Raw genomic sequence first — 25,386 nt, 5'->3', positions numbered from 1 at the left:
AGTCTTTGCTGCTCCCTCTGTCCCACACAGCCTCTTCCCTCATCACCCACCGGATGCTGCCATGTGTTTTCTTGCCTCTGAGTTATTCTTCTTTGTCTTTCCCCTACTCCACCCAAATTGCATCTTTTTTGTGAAAAGTCTAGTTATGTTCAAAGTCTCTACTGAAATCTTTTCTGTTTTATATAGACTTGATTTCAAGCTTCATTTATTCCTTAAGTCATATGTTTATTTTCATTCTGCATGTATGTCACAATATTATCATTACGTGGGGCTCCCTTCTCATCCACCCACATTCTAAAATTCTAGTCTATGAGATGCTCCAGGATAACTGCTTGTCTTAACTCACATCTACAGTATTTGCAAGTAACTGGAACACATGGTATGTACTCAATAGAGTTCACACTTGATAAGATAAAAAAGATTTCAAGCTGTATCTGTATGCTTGCACACACACACACGTCAAGGGGAATTACCAAAAATGTAACCTTGAAAAATCAGGGTGGTGGGATTTAAGATCAAAATTTTTTAAGTCTTTATATTTTCCAAAATTTCTGTGATGTGAGCATACGATAGTTCTGAGATTTTAAGAACTCACTGACTAGTAAAGAGAATGTCCCTGTGAACTCAGCAATCAGCATTTATGTCCTCTTCAGTTCAAGTCCATCACAATTGTGGAACAGGTGGGGACAGACTCGACCTTGGCCTAAACTTGATCTTATGTTTTAGGGAGGAGCTCGAAAGGGTGCTATCCAGAGGGGCAACGACCTCATGCTTTACTACTTCTCAGAAGCCAAGACAGTGTATGGGATTTTCCAGAGAGGCCTTGCTGTGTCCGGTAAGCCTGTAGGAGGACTGAAATGGTGTCCGCTCCACACATCTCCTTTGCTGTCTCCTTCCTGAAACCCCAGCTGGCGAGGTGCAGTACTCTGGGTAGAACCACAGTGCACCAGGCAGAGGGACCACTAGCACTATATCAGAGTGGGTGCTGGAGACAGTGCAGGACAGAGTTGTATTTGAAACCCAGTTGTGTTTCTAGCTGTGTAAGCTCATGCAAACCACTTTGCCTCTTTGAGTCTGTTCCACCCTTCACACAAGAAATTTCCTGCCAAGCTGGTGTTAGAGAGACAAAATGTGTGGAAAAATATTTTTGATTAATTCACTAGTACACTACATTTGTTTAGGAACATGCTTTCCATAACTGCAATTTCCTGCATTGACCGCTGGAAAATCTAAGCCAGGATCAGTTGTCAGGACTCCTGACTAACCTTGTCGTTGCTCTGGCCTGTATGCCACTCTTACTATCACGGAAGGCGCTTGCCTTTTCTGGACTTTTTTAGAAACACTACCACAATGGGCTTTAAAAGGTTATGTGGAACAGATCAAGCCTTAATATTTATATTTTCTATCTTCAAGCACAATGCTAGGCACACAAATTTCCTTTCAAAATCCACTGGTTTCTAGTTCTTTCCATACCTTTTTTTCCCTTTCAGGTGACATTCTCAGGTATAGGTTTGCCCATGTGACTTCTTAACCCCTTCCTACTTTTCTGCCTCATACCTATGATTGTGACAATAACTGACTCCTATCAAACGCTATCTAACTATGCTAGAGGTAGTGTAGATACTCTAATCTTCCTTAACCCTCGGTTTAGTTACTGTTCAGCCATTTGTATTGATGAGAAAACAGAGTTTTAGGGGTTCAAGGACATTCCTGGGATCATAGAGCTAGAGAATGCTGGAGTTCCTACTGAAATCTTAGTCTGCATATTTGAATAGACTGCTTAATTTGAGGCCAGTTTTTCAGTGCTTTATCAAAGTACATACTCAGATAGACAATGAAAGGTACATTTTAGAGAAAATTTCTATCTGAAGGCTCCACTGGGGACTGTACTCAGCACTTCTGGGTCCAGATCAGCATGTTTAGACTTTTATGCAAATCATAAGCGAAAAACAAATATCCATTTCCTGACTTCTCTGGCAAATAAAGATAATAAGTGTCTAGAGTAGTAGAAATTCCTTTGAGATCTTCTGTTTTTAGTTTTCTTCATTGATCATGTATTATTGTATCATTTCACATATAATATGTGATATATAAGATACTACATTTAGGAGTTGTTTTATCAATGCTAAATTAAAACTAAAGCAAGAAGGTTAAAATGGCCTCACACGTCAGCAGGCCTGAGAAATCTGGCTTGAGTACTTGCATAGAAAAATGACAATCTCGTCCTATCTAGCCTTGAATATATCAGCCCTCATACTTTTAATTCCTAGAAAGTAGTTCATCTATGGTGAGCAAAACCTCAAATATTGTTTAAAATATATATCCTGTGACTCCACCTTCCTCTTAGTGAATCAGAATTCCAGATAGCGGGACCTAATAATCCCCAGGAAGCTTGCAACATTACTGGGGATTCTGCATACCATAGTATGAACCCCATTTAGTGTAGGGTGACAAGTTTGCCAAGAAGTTGGTAGTGAGCGGGGAGCTCTCTGTGGATACCACACCCAAGAGCAGAAGGAGGTCAGAGTTAGACAAGTTAACCAAAGGCTGGGCTACTGCCTGGTCAGGAGTTTGGCTAATAGGCTGACACAGAATTTCACGAGATCTCAAGTTGTTGACCCTTTGGGCCAATTATTTCAGTTGCTCTTTGGCCATGGACCTCTGTCAGCATTTTCACCAATGGAGAGTTGATAAGAAAATGCAGTATAGTTTCTTTCACATTTGTTAGCTCCGCTACTTACTGGGTGAGCTTGAAGAAGCTGACCCAGTCCTTCACAATTCTCAGGACGAGGTGGATGATAATAGTTGAGAAGACCAAGTGAGTTAATATGCCCAGCATGGCATTCAGTACATGGCAACCATTGGGCTTGCGTGCTTCAGGGAAACTTGGAACCTGAGACGATTTCTTGGGTTTTGATGCAGTGGATTCACCGGGAACAGTTAGTGTGAATGTTTCCTGTGGACATTCTCCTGCTTCCTTTTTTCTATCTCTTAGATCAGCGTGGCTGTCTCTTTCCTGCTTTCTTTCCTTTTTCCTTGCCTCTTAACCTAGACGTTTGCTTATTTGCCTCTGAATTCCTAGCAGCATTCTTTGAATACTTCCTTTTAGCAAGGAATAATTCCTCTCAGCAGCCTGGCTAGATCCTCTATGTAACAGTTCCTTCCCTCCCGCTCTTCTGGTTATAAGTCAGCCTCATTCTGCCTTCCACGTGGAGCTTCCCAGGTACTTAGTGTTGTTTCTAAGCCTATTTCCCCAGCTTCTGTGGCTTAGCTTTAACAGCCAAGAAAACTGTTTATTTCAGTATATATATATATATATATATATATGTATACTGAATATATATATACACTTCAGTATATATATATATGTGTGTGTGTGTGTGTGTGTGCGTATTTCCAAACATTTTGATTTTAAATATGACAAAGTGATTTAGATGTAGAGAAATTTAATTCTGTTGTCAATGTAAGACACAAAGTGGGGAAATATTGAAGGCAAATATACGTGTGTGTACATACATGTGGGTGCACACACGTATATGCATGTGTGCTTGTTAGTCTTTATGAGCCTCTGTATCTTAGAAGTCACTCTCATATAAATGGGCAAAATATTTGAACAGAAAATTCCAAGTATATGCACAGATAATATGTTTTGGTTAAAACTTAACCAAAAAGGAAAAGGTATCAGTTCTTCAACTGTTAAACAAACTTAGGTAAAAGTCTTAACTTTTTAAACCTATCAAGCCAGAATATATCTTTTTAAAGACATGGTTTACTGTCAATAAGAATGTGGTAAAAGCTGGTATGTTGCTGGTGGCAGGGATTCAATGATGATAAATGCTCTGCTAGGCAGCGTGATCAGAGCTGTCCACAGCCTGACCATTCTGACCTTCCTCTCTCCCACCCCACTTATTTTAGGGATCTAGTCTATGAAAATTTCCTAAATTTGAAATTATTAACTTGAAAATATTTACCATAGCACTATTTAGGGTGTCAAGCTTGGAGACAATGTAAATACCCACAACAAAATACAGTAGAGCTCTCCATGGGTAAAGCCATTGAAATCTCCAGAGAAGAAATAATAACACAGGAATATTTGTACCAGATTCAGGGGAGGAGTGAACACTACTCTGTAAAACTATGGAAAGAAACTGAGTGAGGAAATATCTGAGCTAATAATGGTATGTGTGTGATAAGGTTATTCTTATTTTAATTTTTTCTATTATTTTATGCATTTCTTTTATGGTAGTGAAGCTCAATCTAGGATAATTCAGGAGAGGCTATTTGTGTTTACTTGTAGGCTTTAACTTGCCATTTTGTGTAGGCTAGCTCATACTGATGGCTTTCTCTGAATGCCCACGCTATCATAGAAGTCATATATTCAACATTGAACCACCCTGTTTGGTAGCATTTCCTAAATCCTTCAAGTGTAGTTTACAACTCTGCCTTTGAGAGCTGAGTACTTCCTTTAAATTTCCTGGACCATAAGAGAGGCTCTAATTCTTGCTGGATTTGTCCTTTGTATCCTTTCTCTTCTTAATTCCCTTTTACCTTCTCTTATCCATAAGATTTGTAACTGGAGTTGATGATCTTCTAATGTTATGTTTTTAGACAATGGTCCCTGCTTGGGATATAGAAAACCAAACCAGCCCTACAGATGGCTGTCCTACAAACAGGTAAGTTCACCCATGGCTTTAGAAAGATTGTTTTGTTCATGTTGTATTCTGAGATAACTTGGTCTCTTTATGGATCTTGATTTTTTTTCTCTCCCTGTTTTGTAGGTATCAGATCGAGCAGAGTACCTGGGCTCCTGTCTCTTACATAAAGGACACAAACCATCACCAGACCAATTTATTGGCATCTTTGCTCAGAATAGGCCAGAGGTAAATGTGTTGAAGCCAGCTAAAAGAAATAAGTCACTTCCAATCCAGCATTCTGACGCTGTTGATGACTTACCAAAGCTATTACACTTTAATACTGCTTATTCTCCTGATTGACATAGTTACAGCTCAGAGTCTCTTGAAATCCCAGTTGAATGTCTAGTGCTTAGGCTAGGTATTTGGACTTGTCTTATTTCCCAATCCATTGTGATCACTTTAAGTCAATCTGGTTATTACTTGGGGAAAATAAGGAAGTTAGGAGGAACTACCAAATAAGACCTTAAAAGTATTGTGGAAAGGACTCTGTTAGTATTAGAATTAAAACTTGCACACTGTATTTGAACTAGTAAATCAAGCCACCCATTGCTAGTAAATTTAGTCCTAGCCATCTTTCCACAGTGAGTTGTAAGCAGATTTTAGACAATAAGATGACAATTGGAATTAAGCTTCTATCCAAATTCTGATAAAGTCGTCAGGCCTAATATCTGAATGGAAAGTCTTTGTATGGTTGATATAATCACCAGAGCTACTTGATTAAGCAAGTTTGTAGGATTAATCCCAAAAATAGGAGCAGACAACTGGTCATGTATTCAGTGACCCACATAGTCCATTTTTGCTATACCCAGCCTCAAGAATAGTAGGTATCCTTGACTCTAGTTTAAAAAGTTAAAACCCAACCTAGTAGCCGGCTGTAGTGCCAGCATCCCATATGGGCACCGGTTCCAGTCCTGGCTGCTCCACTTCCCATCCAGCTCTTTGCTATGGTCTGGGAAAGCAGTAGAAGATAGCCCAAATTTTCCTTGGGCCCCTGCACTCTATGGGAGACTTGGAATAAGTTCCTGGCTCATGGCTTTGGATCAGTACAGCTCCAGCCATTGCGGCCATCTAGGAAGTGAACCAGCAGATGGAAGACCTCTCTCTCTCTCTCCCTCTTCTTCTCCCTCTCCCTCTCTCTCCCTCTTTTTTCCCTCTCCCTCTCTCTCTCCATCTTCCTCTCCCTCTCTTTGCCTCTCTGTAGCTCTGCTTTTCAAATAAAATAAATAAATCTTAAAAAAAAAAAAAACCAACCTAGTGAAATTAATCTGGAAGCTGCCATAATAAGATATACAGACTGTGGGACACAACACACCTTTATTTTCTCACAGATCCAGAGGTTGGAAGTCCAAGACTAGGGTGTCAGCAAGTTTGGTTTTTCCTGATCCCACGCTCCTTGACTTGGCACCTCCTTTCCATGTCCTCACAGGACCTGTGCTCTGTGCATAGGCATCCCTGTCGTCTCTTCCTCTTCTGTTTATTTCATCTGGAATGCAGAAAGACAGAAAGAGACAGATATAAATTGCTCACCTGCTGGTCACTTTCCAAATGCCTACAACAGCCAGGGCTGGGTCAGGCTGAAGCCAGGACCAGGAATTCAATCCAAGTCTTCCACTTGGGTGGCAGAGACTCAGCCACTTGATGCCTCCCAGAGTCTGTACAAGCAGAAAGCTGGAAGGAAGAATGAGCCAAGCCTTCAGCTCATCCATCATTTGATGCAGTCATCCCAAGCAGCAGCTTAACCAACACTTCTTTCTCTTCTTGTGAGGATACAAGCCACATCGGATGAGGGCTCTACTCTGATGACTTCATTTAAGCCTAACTACCTTGGTAAAGGCTCCATCTCAGATACAATCACATTGGAATTTAGAGCTTAAACAAGAATTTGGTGTGGAGTAGAGGAAGGGAATACCAATTCATTCAATAACATGGAGGCTGACATTTAAGTTCCTCCATTAGCAGATTCTGACCTACCTTTCCAATCATGTTTCTCTTTGATATACGGTGATATCACTCCATCCTATCTTTGTTCATCCACTGACTTCTCTGAATGCCTTAGGTACCTCCATCTCCATAGCAAATCCTACCACTCCTCTAAAGCCCTGACCAGTTTCCATTCTGGTTTTCCAAATAGTCCCAGGTGGCATTTTCCTACCCCAGAAAGTGGTCTCTGCCTACCTAATGTTTTCCATACAGAGGTATGGAACTTCATGGATGGAACATATCACACTCCACCTTTATGTTCTAGCCTACCTTTGATTTTTGGTTATTTATGTGTTTAGCTTCTCTCACTTACTTAACCATACCTTACAGCTGTATCAATGACAGTCCCTGTGGCCTCACAGTGACTTTTTTTTTTTTTACATAAAAGGCACCAAATAAGCATTTGTTGGCTGAATGACTGAACTAATATGCTTCAAAGTCATTGTCCACTGCTCACTTGATTTCTCTCTGTGCAGTGGGTCATCTCCGAGTTGGCTTGTTACACATACTCCATGGTAGCAGTCCCTCTGTATGACACCTTGGGAGCAGATGCCATCATATACATTGTCAATCAGGGTAAGATTTTGCTATTGCATTGCAACCTTATTCTTTCTTAATGCTAAATAATTTTTCAATCTCTGCTTTTTTTCCTTTCCGTTTCAGCATATCTGAAATCATGTGGCCAGAAAGTGCTTAAGTCTTTCTGGTCCTGTAGTACTGAGGATATCATTTACTTGGAAGGTAGAAAAGTCCCATGAAACAAAGATCTGCTTAGATAAAAGCTTCAATGAAATACTTCAAGGTGGCATGATATGATAATATAGTTTACAGACAAGCTTACTTACTTTGAACACATTGGATAAAAGCCTATAATGTGAGCTCAATTTACTAAATCATGGTGAAGCTGCAGATTTTATTTCCTATCCATGTAAATCCAAGTCAGTAGAGTTAATTGTCATGTAACAATGTTTATGGTGAATCCATAGATAGAAAAAATGGCCATTGTTAGAGGAAAAATGTCCAAGTTCAATGGTGAAATAAAGTTCCTTTAACATGCAAAAGTTTTTTTTTTTTTTACTTTTTTTTTTTTTTTTTGACAGGCAGAGTGGACAGTGAGAGAGAGAGAGACAGAGAGAAAGGTCTTCCTTTGCCGTTGGTTCACCCTCCAATGGCCGCCGCGGTAGGCGCGCTGCGGCCGGCGCACCGCGCTGATCCGATGGCAGGAGCCAGGTGCTTCTCCTGGTCTCCCATGGGGTGCAGGGCCCAAGGACTTGGGCCATCCTCCACTGCACTCCTGGGCCACAGCAGAGAACTGGCCTGGAAGAGGAGCAACCGGGACAGGATCGGTGCCCCAACCGGGACTAGAACCCGCTGTGCCGGCGCCGCAAGGCGGAGGATTAGCCTAGTGAGCCGCGGCGCCGGCCGCAAAAGTTGTTTTTTCCTTTTGGAAAACTAATATATTGAGTAGATCCATTTGAACCACAGACACTATGAGAAGCTTTCTATTTGTCAAACAAGTATCAGAGCAAATGCTAACACTTAGAATCACGAAACACTTACCTGTTAACAGTCCCATCCTTTCTCTTCTACCCTCTATCCCCCTCTTGAAGCAAAACGTGTCAACAAGACCTCACCTCAGTTTCATATACATTGTTTGACTGACTTTCTTTTCTTATGTAATGAATGCATTTTTACATAGGTACAACTTTAGGAACACAGTGGTTCTTTCTCCCATACCCCCTACCCAGCTTCCATCCCACCTCCCTCTCCCTCTCCCATCTCCTTCTTCATTATGGTTCATTTCTCACTTTTTTTAAGTAGGAGGAACTTCATGGTTTCTTTAGAAACTGTAAAATGTCTCTGCAGCATACAAGAAAACTACCTGCTTCTGTTTCAATTAAGCTAACTTATTATCAGTGGAATATTTCATATTTTACACGATAAATCTGATTTGTAGATGTAATCTCCTTTGGGGAATCTACTAGCTTTGGAATTTTTTGAAAATCTCTTCTCCTTGTAAAAAAAAAAAAAAAACAAAAAAAAAAACAGCAGAGCAGGTGACCTCTGGTTCTATTTCTGCTTCCAGCTGATATCACCACTGTGATCTGTGATACACCCCAAAAGGCATCAGTCCTGATAGGAAACGTGGAGAAGGGCCTCACCACAGGCCTGAAGACAATCATTCTCATGGACCCCTTTGAGGATGACCTGAAACAAAGAGGGGAGAAATGTGGAGTTGAGATCTTATCTCTGTTTGATGCTGAGGTATGGATCTGAAACTCGGCTGTTCCAACACTATGGACAGCTTCCAGAACATTCACACAAGAGCACGGGACTGTTGTTCTCCACGGTTGGCAGACAAGGACTAATTAGACTCATACCATGAAGCTTTGAGAATTAATTCCTTCAAGATAACCCAGAAACCTGTGTCGGGGAAGGACAAAGTTCCATGGCCTGTTACATAGACTTCTAAGTAAAGAACATATAAATACTGAGTTGAGTGATAGGATGTGGCTCCCGGAGCCAGACTGCTTGGCTTCACATTCCAGCTCCACAACTATTGGGTAACCTTGGACAGTTACTGCATGTCTCCCTTTCCCCATCCATAAAATGAAGATAAAAACTATCCCTATCTCACAAAGTTGCTGTAAGAGCTAGATGAGTTTGCACATGTAAATTGCTCAAGGTAGTGATTCATACGTGGTAGGCTCTGAAATGTTAACCATTCATATTACTCTAAAAATATTTAGTGATGGTTCCAGATGATGGAAGTTTAAAGAGTATGATGGGAATTTTGTACATTTGAGATCTACCATCTTTAGGCTGGTTCTCTAGAGAACTTTGTGCTCTTCCCTGGGGCTTCCATTGTGCCTGAAAATTGACTTCTGGCCCTGATCCAGGTTGGAATTTGATTATATTCCAATGGAGGGGTTCTCATGGAAAAGGGGAGGGAGGGCCATATTTACCATAAATCTGTCCATATCAACCAATTTCTTTCCTTCTTTGTCTTCTGTTCATGAAGAATTTAGGCAAAGAGAACTTCAGAAAACCTTTGGTAAGTTTTCTTCTGCCTGAATTTGAGTCTTGTCCCAATCAACTGTCAAATTTCATGATAGACTAAGCCTTTGTGCTCCCCTCTGCAGCCTCCTAACCCAGAAGATCTGTGCATCATCTGTTATACCAGTGGAACTACAGGTCAGTGGCCATGAAACTGTCCCTGAGGCCCCTGGTCAGTCAGAAACACGGCTTGAGTCCCTGACCCCTATGGGCTAGTAAACAGACCGTCAAATTAGTCCTGACCTTAGAGGCTCACAGCCTGACTTTTGAATGTGGATTTCCAAACAGAGAAACATAGGCATAAATATTCATAGACTTTATTGAATATACTGGGATGTATTAACATACTATAGATTTTAAAGGTCTTAAAGGTAACATCAGAAAGTCAATTCCCTACACACACATACACACACACATACAACTCACCACTTTCACCATTTGATACCACTAGAGGTTTCATTCAATCTTGGTAGCTCAGTGATACTTCACTACAGATGACTATACCCACAACCCTACGTCTAGCCATCTATTAGACTGTTTACTCATTTTAAAAAAATTATTTATTTGAAAGAGTTAGAGAAAAGGGGAGAGAGAGAGGGAGAGAGATCTTCTATCCGTCGGTCTACTCTCCAGATAGCTGAAATAGCTGGGCCTAGGCCAGGCTGAAGCCAGGAGCCAGGAGCTTCATCCAGGTCTCTCATGTGCAAGGGACTAATAGCTGGGCCATATTCTGCTTTCCCAGGTACAACAGCAGGGAGCTGGATGGGAAGTGGAGCAGCTGGGACTCAGACCAGTGCCCATATGAGATACCGGTGTTGCAGGTGGTAGCTTTACCTGCTACATCACAATGCTGGTCCCATTTACTCATTTTTAATATGGTCCATGGTCTTCTACAGTTACAGTCATCCAGTATGCCCAGTTTATAAGATTTATAATGATATCATTAGGCAACATTGCTAAATCTGAAGTCAGAAGCATATGAACAGCACAAAGAGGGTTTATTTGGATCTTCGCTTTTGACTACTTCTGAGATCATGGCTGTGCCCTTTGTGGCAAGAGAATGTTGATGATCCATTGAGTAGTAGAACTCTCATGGCATTAATTGTCCCTAAACAGAGGCACATGCCATCCCCAAAAAGACAGTGATGGGGAATGCTCTTGACTCTCCAGAAAAGAATCAATTGAATCTAGGATCTTTCATGGCCAGAGGCAACCTATCAGCTACATAAAGGACCTTTTTCTCACCTCTTCTTTCCTACAGGTAACCCTAAAGGAGCTATGCTAACCCATCAAAATGTTGTTTCGAATGCTGCTGCTTTTCTCAAATGTGTAGAGGTCAGTGGTCAATTGGAAAAGAGGCTCTCATTAAAATATGAATCTGTTATAAGATTTTTGTTCTTGAAGTTAGAGGAGACACAGAGGGGGAAACAACAGGTTAAAAGCTCAAGTGTGGACAGACATTGATTGGTCTTTGTTTAAAAGCTGGAGTATGTTCAGTGCTGGTGTGGTCTTTGGAAAACTGTGCATTCACCTGTGCAGTTAAAGGCATGTTAGGGTTATACAGTATACCACCTGTAGAAGTGTTATGTGGAATCCTGGGAAGAGGCAGTATTTAAATCTCCATTGGAAGAGAAAATCGGCATTAATCCAATGTTGTCTTCTCTCTGTTCCCTGATCTATAGCATACTTTTCAGCCCACCCCCAACGACGTGACAATATCCTACCTCCCCTTGGCTCATATGTTTGAGAGGGTTGTACAGGTGAGTATCCTATGTTCCTAGCAGCCATGGAGAAAGGGGGTCATGCTTGCTCTTCCCATGTTTATTCCAAGGGCAACCACACAGCATTTACAGCTCAGGGGATTGACTCCTCTGAGTCCACATCCTGGCATTACCCTCCTTTCCTCTGTTGCGTCTGCTTGTGCCCGAGGGGCTCGTGCTTGCTCCTGTCTTACGTGAGTGTGGGAGCCCCAGGAATCACAGCCAGCTCAGCTCAGTATCTACACTGAAGTCTGAGCTGACCACGAGGTATTGTTTCTTCTTTTGCATTTTATTTTGGTTAGCATTTTTAAAAAGATCTAAAGATAGAGAACAGGAATTTCCCCCATAGAAGAGCAGGGACAGAACATCTGATCCAGTCAAGGAGGGAGCTTGTCACCACAGGCATTTTCACATCGCACCTGACTGTGTAAGGTGGTATTGTCATCCGTGGTGTGGGAGCTGGAGGAGCACTGTCCAGCTGGGAGCCAGCTCCAGGCTTGTCGGCTACTCCGAGGTGAATTTAAGAACAGAATATAGTGCTGGAAAGTCTTCTCTCTGATCCCCCTGGAAGACTTCTTCAACCAGCTTCTGCTAGATAGATGCATAAAATGCCAAAATGCAAGACCCAGTTCCTCAAACTGAAGTGTTGATATCTGATTAATGAAAAATTGATTTTTATTAATTCCATATAGTTTTTAGAATGTTAATTTATTTTTGTGCTTTTAAAGATTTATTTATTTATTTGCAAAGCAGAGTTACAGAGAGAGGGAGAGACACAGAGAGAGATATTCCATCTGCTGGTTCACTCCCCAAATGGCTACAACAGCTGTGGCTGGGCCAGGCTGAAGCCAGGAGCCCTGGAACTCCATCTGGTTCTCACATGTGCATGGCAGGAGTCCAAGTGCTCAGGCCATCTTTCACCATCTTCCCAGACACACTAGCAGGGAGGTGTGTGGGAAGTGGAGCAGTGGGAAATCAAACCAGTGGCCATATGGGAGGCTGGCATTGAAGGAAGTCACTTAACCCACTGCACCACAGTGCAAGTCCCTGAAAAACGGATTCTAATAAAACTAAAAACAATTTGAGGGGCTGGTGCTGTGGCATAGCAGGTAAGGCTGCTGCCTGCAGTGCCAGCATCCCATAAGGATGCCGGTTTGAGTCCTGGCTGCTCCACTTCCAAGCCAGCTCTCTGCTATGACCTAGGAAAGCAGTGGAAGATGGCTCAAGTCCTTGGGCCCCTGCACCCATGTGGGAGACCTGGAGGAAGCTCCTGACTCCTGGCTTTGGATCGGCACAGCTCCAGCTGTTGCAGCTATTTAGGGAGTGAACCAGCAGAAGGAAGACCTCTCTCTCTCTGCCTCTCCTTCTCTCACTGTGTAACTCTTTCAAATAAAATACTTAAAAAAAAAATTTGAGCATTTCTGAAAATGGGAGGGCCTGAGTTTCACAGGCAGTATTTTTTCTGAGTGCCCCATAAAGGTGTCCTCCGTTGGAAGGAATGTGAACCTGTCACACAGAGATGTGGTAGAGTTAGGGTGATGGAGGACACTCACAATCTGTGTTATCTGTCCTGTCACCTCAACAGAAAGGAGTTTTCAGACTTTCTTGGGGGGAGGCTCTCAGAAACTGGGTACCTGCATTGAGGGGGGAAAAGTATCCACGGGCCTCACTCTGCTTCCTCATTTCTGCCGAAGGTGGGCCCCTCCGGAAGTGGTCTCTTCTCTGAGCCCTGCTCTTTGGTTTTGCTTCTAGTCTGTCATTTATTCCTGTGGATCCAGAGTTGGGTTCTTCCAAGGGGATATCCGGCTGCTGCCTGATGACATGAAAACTCTAAAGCCCACGGTGTTCCCCACGGTGCCCCGACTCCTTAACAGGATCTACGATAAGGTACCAACCTCACTAGTACTGGGCTTGCCCTGGGTCACAGGGGACTGTGTGAGCCATCTCAGCTCCATCTCCCTCCACTGCTCCTGCAAGATTCCAATTAGAACCACATTGACAAACACATGCATGGGAAACCATGGTAAGTGAAACACCCTCTCATCTGGAGATCACTTGGGTCTGAGTTGGAGGAGGAATAGCTCAACATGGAGCCTTGGGAGCCCCTGAATGTTCAGCTGACTTGCTGGACAGCTGTTATGCTGACTTCCAAAAAGGTCCTGATTATTGAGCTTCTTGCTGAGGTGCCAGGTTCATGGTCAAGAGTTTAGATGTATACTCTGAAAAGTGAAATTCAGATACACTTACTGTCTCCAACTTATGATGAGGAAACTGAGCCTTGAAGATTAAATAGTCCGCCCAGAGTCATATCCAACAGGGGCAAGGGCCAGCATCAAACTGTCACGTAGCAGCTTGAGCTGCCTTTGGTCTTGGCTCGGCTCAGCGTTCACCAGGGATTGCAAAATGGTGATTGTTTTCCCCTGCTGTCCTTCTTGCATTCATTAGCTGAGATCCATAAAAGTTTTACAAATATTTGATTCCCTTTATTTCCCAATCTTCAGAAAAATGAATTCATGCTCCAGCAGTCTTCACAAGTAGCCAGCAACGTTTTTCTTCTTTGTCTACTTATGAACTCATGATTTTAATATTTGTATGTCTATTTAACCCATCTCAGTCATCAGTCATTCTGGATGTTCACATGTGCTTTCTCAGAAGCTGGGAGCCCCAGTCCAGTTGCTCCTGTGTTCCTTTGATAGGAGTCAGGAGTCTCTGATAGGTTCTTTGTTTTCTAACACAAGAGGGCCCAAGCTCATCTTGTATATTTCTCATCCACATCTTGTTTAGGTTAATTCCTTGAAGTAGTCCTTAGTGCTGGAATTTTTTTTTTTTTTTAAGATTTACCTCCATATTTGAAAGACGGAGTTAGAGAGGAGAGGAGAGACAGAGAATGAGAGAGAGAGAGAGAGAGAGAGAGAGAGAGAGAGAGAGAGAGAGAGAAAGAGAGAGATGGATCCCCCATCTACTGGTTCACTATCCAAATGGCCACAAGGGCTGGTCTGGGCCAAGCGGAAACCAGGAGCCTGGAACTCCATCTAGGTCTCCCACATTGGTGGCAGGGGCCCAAGAACTTGGGCCATCTTCCACCTTCTTCCCAGGTGCATTGGCAGAGAGCTGGATCAGAAGCAGAGCAGCTGGGACTGAAACCAGCCGAACAGGAATTTTAACTCAGAGAATAAGATAACAACTAATAATTCTGAAGATTTGGAGCCCAGAGGAAACAACTAACATGGCCAACCTTCACATGCTTTGCATCTTATCCCCAAGATTCTAGCATTCTCTTTTATGTTTGGGATTCATCAGGTGCTGAACTAGAGCTCCAGGGACAAGGCAGGCAGCGTTCTAGAAAACAGATGATTTCTAAACATCGAAAATCCTGGTCTCAACAGGGTTATTAACAGTTATCACAGTTCTCATCATGCTGCTGAATTATTTGATTTGATTGTTATGAGTTTTGTCCATGTTATTAGACTTTTTAAAATTTTTGAGCAACAGTACCTTATAATATGCTCATATAGTAAACTACAATACATTGTTTACTTCCAGGATTTGTTTTTTAAATGAAGGATGTGTTGTTAGCATGAATCTCCAATTCTGACTTTTTGTCAGTGACTTCTTAGGGGAAGGGTACAACATGCAAATGTTGAAGAAAATCTCTTAGATTTGACAGAAGTATCAGGAGTTTCATGATGCAGTCACAGTGTAGATCCTGGTAACAGAGGGTGAGATGTCGGCAAAATGGTAACGTGACAGGTATGAGCCTAGGGCACAATCCCCATTAGACAGTGAAGATGAGATGAGCATTCCAGGTTACCTGGAGGCCCAGCAGTGCGCGTCTCAACATGGAAAATAGCTGGGGAGGCAGTCTTCAAATTTTGAACTGAAAAGAATTTTTATTTCCTTTTTTTTTTTTAAATATTCATTTGACAGGCAGAGTGACAGAGAGAAAGAGGGAGGGATAGACAGAGAGAGGTCTTCCAGCCACTGGTTAACTCCCCAAATGGCTGTAACAGCCCAGGCTGGGCCAGGTGGTAGCCAGGAACCTGGAACTCCATCTGGGTCTCCCATGTGGGTGCAGGCACCCAGGTGTTTGGGCCATCTGCTGCTGCTTTCCCAGGCACATTAGCAGGGAGCTGGGTCAGTAACAGAGCAGCCGGAACTTGAACTGGCACTCTGATATGGGAAGCCTGCATCGTGGGCTGAGGCTCAATCGGCTGCATCATGACATCAGCCCCAAACTTTGGTTTCCTGTAGTCTGACTTCCTGTCTAATGAAGTTTTAAAGGCTAGAATATGGACTACAGGCTTTCATTTTGGAAATAATGAGGAGGGGGTCTTTCAATTGGATTGGGATAGCTCTCTAGTAGTGTTAAGTATGGATGATGGATTGAGAGTCCCAAGGAGACCAGGGGGATCAGTGTTGTGGTACAGTGGGTAAAGCTTCTGCCTGCAATATGGGCATCCCATATGGGCACTGGTTTGAGTCCCAACTGCTTCACTTTCAATCCAGCTCCCTGCTAATGTGCCTGGGAAAGTTAGTGGAAGATGACCCAAGTGCTTGTGCCCCTGCACGCATGTGGGAGACCCAGAAGCTTCTGGCTTCTGACTGGTCTAGGCCTGGCTATTGTGGCCATTTGGGGAGTGAACCAGTGGCTGGACAATTTCCCTCTCTGTGTCTCTCTCTGTCTCTCCCCCTCTCTGTGTAACTCTTTCAAATAAATAAATCTTTTCTTTTTTTAAATAGCTCCAGGGTACTGTTGAGCCAATTCTGTTTACCTAGTACCCTCAGGTAACTTTGTCCTTCTTGACCACCACTTGCTTATCTTAGTTGTCAAAGTTGTTTGTCAAGGACCAGGACTCAGAGACAACTGCAGCTGTGTGTGTATGAAGCTCACTGCTTTCTGAGTTGGGGGCTTAATTCTCTGAGTTCAGCATCATTCAGCAACCCAGTTCATGAGTGTGGGGCCACTCTTTATGAAGCTGGAATGTACCATCTCTCATTTGTCGAACAATGGCCTTGGTGAGTATCCCCAGTAGGTTTCTAACTAAGAGGAGCTGTCACTCTGCAGGTACAAAATGAAGCCAACACACCCTTGAAGAAGTTCTTGCTAAACGTGGCCACTACCAGTAAATTCAATGAAGTCAAAAAGGGAATTATCAGACGGGACAGCCTGTGGGACAAGCTCATCTTTGCCAAGATCCAGGTAGGTTGGTAGATCCTGGCCAGAGCCAGATGAATATTTAGGTCACGCACTCCTCAGCATACTTGGCTTTTCCTCTCATGGCTGAGCTCTACTTTAACTGGAGGTCCTTATGGACGTTCTGTGTCACTTGCCCTTTCAGATACCTCTTGTACAATGTTGCCATGAAAAGAAATTGGTGAAAAAGCAGAAAACAGATTTGATTTCAGTTCCAGCACTTTCATATTCTCTTATACAGTCTGCTAAAATAAGTAATTTGAGGGGGCCCCAAATAAGAATTGCATTTGAACTTAAAAACAATGCAGATTCTAGTCTCAGTCATGGATGATGATGGCAACAGTAGCTAACATTTTAAGTCCTATTCACCAGGCCAGGCCCTATGCTAAGAGTTTGTAAATTAACTAGTTTAATTCTTGTAACAGCACCAGGTAGGCTATGATACCCATCTCATGATGGAGGAAGCTGACACCAAGAGAATAGATTCCAGCAGGTTTTTTGTTTCTTCTGAACAGGACAGCCTAGGCGGGAAAGTTCGCTTCGTGGTCACTGGAGCTGCCCCCATCTCCACTCCAGTCCTGACGTTCCTCCGGGCGGCAATGGGATGTCCGGTAAGATCTTAATTTTGCACAAATAAAGCTGTTTAAATAAAGATGAAACTACTCCTGTCCTGAGAAGTAACAAAGTCACCCCAAATCTCAAAATTGAGAAAATGTCCTTTCATATTTCTTTCTAAGAGTTTTTCATATAGTCATAAGTTAATCTTCGTTACAGTAGAATGATATTTCCTAGTCTCATTTTCTTTTGCCTTGTGTATTGCTATGAGTTTGTGTAATCAAACTAATTAATCATTCCTATTTGTGACTTTCAATTGCTTAGACAGGATTTCCTAACTCCAGTACTTCCTAAGATTGTTTGCCTCTCTACTTTTTGGTAATCTTAAGGCTTTACATTTTTTTTTTATGTTCATGTCTCTGGTCCATCTGGAATTGTACAGGGCTTGGACCTGGATATTGTCTCATTTTTGCTCCTAAGTGGAAATTTTCATTCATTCAACCAGTCATGTACAGCATGAGCAAAAACAAAAAAGCAGGCAGAGGCTCATCCTCAGAGAAATGTCCTCTATTCATATAACTGTAATCAAATAGGATTTGGAATTGATGCCAGAGGTCTAGTCTTTCCAGTTAGCATCCTCTTGACCACTCTTAATACTTCCCTTTCCCTGAGCTCCTAAAACCAGTGCAGCAGAAAGTCCTACTCCCAGAATCCTTCCAGAAGCATCTTTTCTAAGCCTTTCTCTTTATTTCTACCAGCTCTGCCTCTTTCAGGCCACACCCTCACCACAGTAGCTTATGAACTTGTTTCCTGCACCAGCATCTCTCCAGTCAAGAATATTTTCTGTACTGGAAGTTAGCAAACTGCAGCACAAGCCAAAGCTGGCTCACCACCTGTTTTTATAAACAAAATTGTACTGAAACATAGCCATGTCCATTCATTCATACATGGATTATGGTTGATTTTGTGTTATACTAGCAGTTAATTGTTGAAACACATACTTGATGGTTCACAAAGCTGAAAACCTTTAGCATCTTGCCCTGGGCAAAAATAAAATAAAATAAAATAAAATAAAATAAAATAAAAAGCTTGTTAGCCCTACAGCTGGAGCTCCTTCACTTTAAAAATGCTACCCCATTCTTCAGTGGCACTATTCATTTTTTCAGTGGTGCTCCACCGCCTGTCTTCAAGTCTGATCACCACTTGGCTTGCATATTGCTTATTCGATAACCCAATTCCCCATTAACTTGAAATGCCACATTTTTATGTAAGTTTCTGTATTGTGGTCTACTGTTTTCAAGTGAACACCCACTTGTAATGACTTAGCAACTTCAGCATGAATTCAAGGTCTTAAGATACCAAGTTTCCTCTGAAATTTAGAGACCTTGCGGCAGCCAGAGGGCACAGCCAGCTCCTGCTTTAAGTACATCTCAAAGGTCTTCTTTGGTTTCCTAGGTATTTGAGGCTTATGGTCAAACAGAATGCACAGCTGGCTGTACGATTACATCTTCTGGGGACTGGACATCAGGTAGGTCCCCTGTCTGTTGGGCAGAGGGGACAGTGCTTGGGAGGACTCTAACTGAACAATGAATATTGAGTTTAGATAACCTCACTGCCCCAGACTGATGTGGCCAAATGCCAAGCTCAAGTTTTGGGCCCAGGCCTGCCAACCTTGGCCATCTGGCATTTTCAGTCTCATTCTTCTAGTTAATCCATAACTATCTCAGAAATATGCCTGGAGTTGTTACTAGTTCATGGTGTCCCAGCTGACTCAGTGCGGTGTATTCTAGGCCATGTAGGAGTCCCTGTAGCTTGCAATCATGTGAAATTAGAAGATGTGGCTGAAATGAACTACTTCGCAGCGAACAACGAAGGAGAGGTGAGTAGCTCATGCTTTGTAGTCAGATAATCATGGTGGGGGTGCTTAGATTGGACAGTGTACATAATTGTGAGCAGCCTTGGGTTCGACTCCTTTGAGAGCTTTAGCAAAGGATGAATTATATCTGAGATTTACTTTCCTATCTTTTACACTGGGGATTAAAACCTGGAGCTGTTTACACTGCAGTGGAAACCATCAAATGATTGAAGTTGGTGTTGTTTAAAGTGCGCATGCTAAGTGTAGCAGACTTTGCTGGCATCACGACCTTGTACTGTCTGGTGTGTAGATCTGCATCAAGGGTCACAATGTGTTCCAAGGATACCTGAAGGACCCCGAGAAAACACGGGAAGTCCTAGACAGCAATGGCTGGCTTCACACTGGAGACATTGGGCGCTGGCTCCCGGTGAGTATTTCTCCATGACTTCTGGGAGTGTGTGCTGCTGGACTGGGGGGAGCAATGTGTGTACAGCAAGAGCAGCAGGTAGGTAAATCAGCTGGGGCAGCTGGAGGGCAGTAGGTCTGTGCCTATCTGACTATGACCTTCTCTTACTGTAGAGAAGAACCCAATAATTGAGAGAACCTCAGCTTGGAGTTGGGAGATCTGTGTTCTAGTTACAGTTCTTCCATGGACCAACAATGTGCGGGTCGTACTTCAAACCATTCATGAAAAATACATATTTAGTGAAAAAAATCTATGGCGCTGGCATCATGGCACAGTGAGTTAAGCCACCTTTGTGGTGCTGGCATCCTATATTAGAGCTCCGGTTTGAGTCCTGGCAAACTCTTCATTTAGAAATCCTGCCTCCTGGGGCCAGCATTGTGGCAGAGGAATCCACTGCCTGTAATAGCAGCATCCCATATGGGCACCAGTTCATGTCCCGGCTGCTCCACTTCCAATCCAGCTCCCTGCTAATGTGCCCTGGAAAGCAGTGCGAGATGGCCCAAGTATTTGGGCCTCTGCCACTCACATGGGAAACCTAGATAAAGCTCTGGGCTCCTGGTTTTGGCCTGGTCCAACCTTAAGCATTACAGTCATTCAGGGAATGAACCAGCAGATGAAAGATTGGTCTCTCTTTCCCTCTCCTCTCTGTCATCTGCCTTTCAAATATAATAATCATTGTGCAGCAGAATTGGAGTTTCAGAACCCCTGCAGATTTTCCAGAGGGTCTTCTTTGTGCTGGGGAAGTGGGAATATAACTAGATCTTGAAACTCCTTTCTCAATATTCAAGATTCAAGTGAGATTCAAAGAACGCTTTCAAGAAAATTAGTCCTCATGATGTACAGTGGTGTGTCCCTTACCTTCTCACATGATGTACAAAAGGTACCTTACCTTCTGACAACGGTGTGGTTAGGCAGTTTCATCATTGTGCAAGTGTAGCAGACTGTACTTACACAGACTAGGATGTCCCCAGGTGAAATAATCTTATGGAACCACCATCACAGATGTGGTCTGTCTTTGACCAAAACCTTATTGGGGGTAGGGTGGGGAGATGACTATACATAGTTTATAGATTTGGGTCTAGTTGTATCTTGATGATATATCTGTTTTTGTTTAATGAGTTCCCTATTCTAAGGAGCCTAGGATGTAGGTAACAGCCATGTTCCCTCACTAGGCTATTAATCACTTTCAGATAATGAAGATTAGGCTCCATTGATGCCTAATTCCTTGAGTCAGCCTTGTTGATTTCATAGTTGGTTCAGTCTGTTGCTCTATTTAGGGTGTGATCATGTGGATTGTATTTGCCACTTGTCCCAATTCCACAGTTCAAATCCCTAAGAACTTAAGCTCCTCAGACCAATTAGCCCAGAGAAATGAAGCTGCAAATAACCTGTGGTAGCTGGTCAGACAGCTCTCCACACCATGCTTCTCTTGCAACAAGCCCAAGAATTGACGTGCCTGATTAGCACAGCTGAGCTGTTTTAGCCCGTGCCAGGTTCTAACAGGAGAGGTACATAAGGGCAAACGATGAAGGGAGAGAGCTAACAAATTCTGAAGTCTTAGTAAAAGATAACTCCCTCCTGATTCCTGAGAGTTCTGGAAGTAAGAGTACAGGTTGAGTATCCCTTATCCTAAATGCTTGGGACTAGAATTGTTTCAGATTTCAGAGGTTTTTGGATTTTGGAATATTTGCATAGATATTACCAGCTGAAATATTCATAATCCAAAAATCTGAAATGCCCCCAAATCTGAAACTTTCTCCACTTTGGATTTCAGATTTTCTGATTGGGGATGCTCAAATGGTAATTGCAAATGAAGTTATTAGAAACGGAGAGGTGCGATATTTCCTCTTTGCATGAGACAGTTCTTCATTTGCATACCCTAACAGGCCCCAAGGACTTTCTCTGAGGCTGAATCTTGGCTTTCCACATGGACAGGCAATATAAACAGGTTCTTGCTGGAAGCCACTCTTCTTTTCCCCAAAGCCAAGAAAGAGAAGGATGGCTTAAAAGTCTCTAGAGAAATCAGCTTTTTAAAGAAGAGACTTGTCACTTCTGTACTCTCCCCCACTAACACCATCCCTAGGGTTCAAAAATACTGATGATTTTATTTGTCTCATACAGAACGGAACTCTGAAGATCATTGACCGTAAAAAGAACATTTTCAAGCTGGCCCAAGGAGAATACATTGCTCCCGAGAAGATAGAAAACATCTATATCAGGAGTAGATTGGTGTCACAAATCTTTGTACATGGGGACAGCTTACGGGTAATGTATCGTTTTAACAAAAGCCATCTTCAAGCTTATGCTGGTTCCTGTAGCTATAGGAAATCTGTATAGGTGGGTTCAGGGTGAGATGATCCTAACTTGGATAACTAAAGAAATGAAGCTACATTCCAAACCTCAAATAAGGCAATGCAAATGGGAAAAAATTCTTTTGAAACTATGAAAGACTCTAAACAAGTCAATAGAATTGTTAAAATAGTTAGGGTAAATGAAAGTCTTTCAGTAAAAATAAAAAACCCATATTGTACTTAGTTTCCACTCCAACAGGAATTCCTCTGGCCTAACAAACTTTTCTGTATAATGTACTTAAACTTAGCTTTCGACAGGGCAGGGGGGCAGGGAGGGAGGGGTGACTGGGTGTCAAAATGGACAAGACAGAGATGCTTTATGGTTAATGCTGAACAAATTTGGACGGAACATCTTTGTAATAAGATGGTGAATGGGAAAATGGGATTTGAAATAAATGGTGAGAAAAGAGTAGGTCACTAGTACTGAACTTGAGATCTGGGGGGACTGCCGGTTACAGTGAGAGAACCCTGCTGCCTCTACCCATAAGGGGACACCCCTATGCTAGTTCTCATGTGCCCTTGCATCTTTGTTCCTTTCCATAGTCAACCTTAGTGGGAGTGGTGGTTCCTGACCCAGACATGCTCCCCCCATTTGCAGCCAAGCTTGGAGTTAAGGGCTCCCTTGAAGAACTGTGCCAAAACCAAGTAAGTATGGCTTAGGAAAGCTTCAGGCACCTGCATGTGGCCATCATGAGGAACAGGATGCCCTACTAGCTGAGGCTCCCCTAATTTCTCAAAGCTATATTTCTGGAGGAACACTCTTCCTGCATCTGTGACAGGTGGCTGAAGCCCAAAAAGATTGAAGGGTTTTATTAGACTGGGCTAGAATGGGGAGTTTCAAAAACAAAATTATGTTTTACAGTAGTATGTTCATTGTTAGGGGAAGATTGGAAAAAAAGATAATTAAAAAATGCCATCCACATTAACATTTAGTTGTGCCCCTTCTTCCTATTTTTCTTTAATAAATATTAGGTATATAATATGTATATACATACTATTATACCCTGCTTTTATCCTGATATGCTTTTATGGGAATTTTGAGTTGATTCAGGCTTCATTTAGGCCCTTAATAAAACAACTGTGTTCTAAGCACTCTTTATATTCCTAGGCTATAAAAGAAGCCATTTTAGAAGACCTGCAGAAAACTGGGAAAGAAAGTGGTCTTAAATCGTTTGAACAGGTACATACTGCTAATGTTATCCTGGTCTCTCAGATCATACTAGGGCATTTATTTAAAGTTCCATTTACAATTGGTTTACATATGGCCGGCACCACGGCTCACTTGGCTAATCCTCTGCCTATGGTGCCAGCACCCCGGGTTCTAGTCCCAGTTGGGGTGCTAGATTCTGTCTAGGTTGGTCCGGGAAGGCAGTGGAGGATGGCCCAGGTCCTTGGGCCTTGCACCTGCATGGGAGAACAGGAGGAAGCACCTGGCTCCTGGCTTCGATCGGCGCAGTGCGTCGGCCACAGCAGCCATTTGGGGGTGAACCAACAGAAAGGAAGACCTTTCTCTCTCTCTCTCTCTCTCTGTCTGTCTAAATCTGCCTGTCAAAAAAAAAAATTGGTTTACATACATAATTCCCAAGGAAGGGATTTTAGATTGTGTGTCATTCACTGCAAATGGCAGTAACCTTCTATAATATCTTGTACAGTTCCTTTTTATTCTTCATTATCCAAACTCCCTTCTCTCTACTCATTTCTTTCCCAAATTATGAGTGCATGAGAATGAGATGTGTTTCTGTTCTCTTTACTGTCCTACCATGGCCAAGTTCTTCACATGGCACTCAGAGGGCTATGTAGAAAAGTCCAAATCTCTAACAAATAGCTATGTGTGTGTGTTCATCTCATCTTCCAGGTCAAAACGATCTTTCTTCATCCAGAGCCATTTTCCATTGAAAACGGGCTCTTGACACCAACACTGAAAGCAAAGCGTGGAGAGCTTTCCAAATACTTTCGGAAGCAAATCGACAGCCTGTATGAGACTATCCAGGAGTAGGTTAAGGTACATACAGTTGGAAGGGGCTTGATGCTGCCTGCCCACCCACTTGGTGCTGCCTTGTGAGAACATGGATTAAAAACTATTCTTACATTCATTTTGTCTTCCCTCCTATTGTTCTAGCTATTATAAAAATAGAGCTTTTGTTAAAATTATATGACAGAATTACAATACAGAAACAGCCCTGAAATAATTCAATCCTGTCCTTCTCATCTTAAATGCTGTTAATATTTTAAAAATTGTTTTAGGGCGATTTTTATCAACATGTCTTCTTTCAAGTTCCCAGCTTGTGTTTGGTGATCTTCAACATTAATGATGTCCTTTTCCTTTTTTTCCTTGAGATTTATTTTACTTGAATGTCACACTTACCTACTATGCCATGATGCTGGCCCAAATACTGTTTTTTTAAGTTACCCCCAGTTTCAGGGCCTAAGGGACTCTTTGTGACTCTTTCCATGTTGTTTTATAGCAAACCTAAATTGCTACCAGTCCCAGCACTTATGTAGGTATTCTACATAAGAGATCTGTGCGTCCTGAAAAGCTGTTTCAAATTCTTATTGTCTAGCTACTCCACAAAACCAGCATTTTCAGTGAGTTTTAACCTATCATATTACTGTGAGGTGAATTCCTTGTGTGTTCACTAAAGTCTGTACAAAAGGGAAAAGTGTGATCATCCTGAACATTTCCTCAATTCTCTAGCTAGACCTCTGACTTGGGAATATAAAAAATGGGGCCTATGAGAAGTTATCCAAAAAGAACGATGTTCTTACATTGTCAGCCACAGTAGCAGCTGGTGACAAAATCTGTTCCCTACAGTTTGCTGCTGAGCTGGAAGTGGTGGGGGAAGCAGTTGAAACTTATGTCCAGTGAACTTTTCCAGAAAATGAAGCAAACACTGAATACAAACCTACTGCACTGGGAAAAAAGATCTGTGGGTAAACCTGATACCCACATAACAGGCTTATCTTCTGTGAAGGAACCAACCGATCTTTGCCCCTGGACTCCAGTTCCTACTGTACCTTACCCCCAGATAATAAGTGCTTCTTCTACTTGTCAAGTCTGCACAATAAACTACTGCAGATACTATGCTGTGGTATTTGTTGCTTTATGGGCCATGGTGAAACGATTACCTAAAAATCAAGTAAACTAGTGGTTCTCAAGCTTGATTGTGTGCTACAATTACCTAGAAAGTTTAAAAAGACATCCATGGTTGGTGCTGCCCAGGGTTTCTGATTTAAATGGTTAGGGTTCTGCCTGGGCTTCAGAACTGTTAAAAAGTTCCAAGATGATTCCAGTCAAGCAGGTTTGATAACTACTGAAGTAAAAGTTGAGAGGACCAGGCCTTCTTACCCCATAGCTGTGAATGACAGGACAAAGACCAGCAAACCATGACTCCAACTGAGCACAATTCATATCCTTCCTCCTTTATCATCCTTGTACTCTAGGTGATCCTCAACAGTATTCCTTTGCGGCCTCTA

At 42.4% G+C, this 25,386-nt stretch overlaps 1 protein-coding gene across 4 annotated transcripts in view; it reads left to right on the top strand.

The window, feature by feature from the left end:
• Positions 1–24,994, top strand: part of ACSL5 (acyl-CoA synthetase long chain family member 5) — a 48,936-nt gene extending 23,942 nt beyond the window's left edge. For 3 of the 4 annotated variants that reach the window (XM_062213878.1, XM_062213881.1, XM_062213877.1), the window contains exons 3-21: positions 727–835; positions 4,609–4,673; positions 4,779–4,880; positions 7,151–7,250; positions 8,761–8,939; positions 9,697–9,729; positions 9,818–9,869; positions 10,993–11,066; positions 11,414–11,491; positions 13,244–13,378; positions 16,557–16,691; positions 17,201–17,296; positions 18,696–18,768; positions 19,031–19,119; positions 19,406–19,522; positions 21,683–21,826; positions 22,456–22,557; positions 23,021–23,092; positions 23,768–24,994. In XM_062213878.1, the coding sequence (XP_062069862.1) occupies positions 727–835; positions 4,609–4,673; positions 4,779–4,880; positions 7,151–7,250; positions 8,761–8,939; positions 9,697–9,729; positions 9,818–9,869; positions 10,993–11,066; positions 11,414–11,491; positions 13,244–13,378; positions 16,557–16,691; positions 17,201–17,296; positions 18,696–18,768; positions 19,031–19,119; positions 19,406–19,522; positions 21,683–21,826; positions 22,456–22,557; positions 23,021–23,092; positions 23,768–23,908 (1,896 nt within the window). In that variant the 3' untranslated portion in view covers positions 23,909–24,994. The remainder of the gene's footprint in view (positions 1–726; positions 836–4,608; positions 4,674–4,778; positions 4,881–7,150; positions 7,251–8,760; positions 8,940–9,696; positions 9,730–9,817; positions 9,870–10,992; positions 11,067–11,413; positions 11,492–13,243; positions 13,379–16,556; positions 16,692–17,200; positions 17,297–18,695; positions 18,769–19,030; positions 19,120–19,405; positions 19,523–21,682; positions 21,827–22,455; positions 22,558–23,020; positions 23,093–23,767) is intronic. The other variant, XM_062213880.1, reaches the window with a different exon arrangement.
• Positions 24,995–25,386: the final 392 nt, after the last annotated feature.

Source organism: Lepus europaeus, chromosome 17 (genome assembly GCF_033115175.1).
Source record: "Lepus europaeus isolate LE1 chromosome 17, mLepTim1.pri, whole genome shotgun sequence".
NCBI lineage: Eukaryota > Metazoa > Chordata > Mammalia > Lagomorpha > Leporidae > Lepus > Lepus europaeus.
This window is presented reverse-complemented; position numbering and strand designations above follow the sequence as displayed.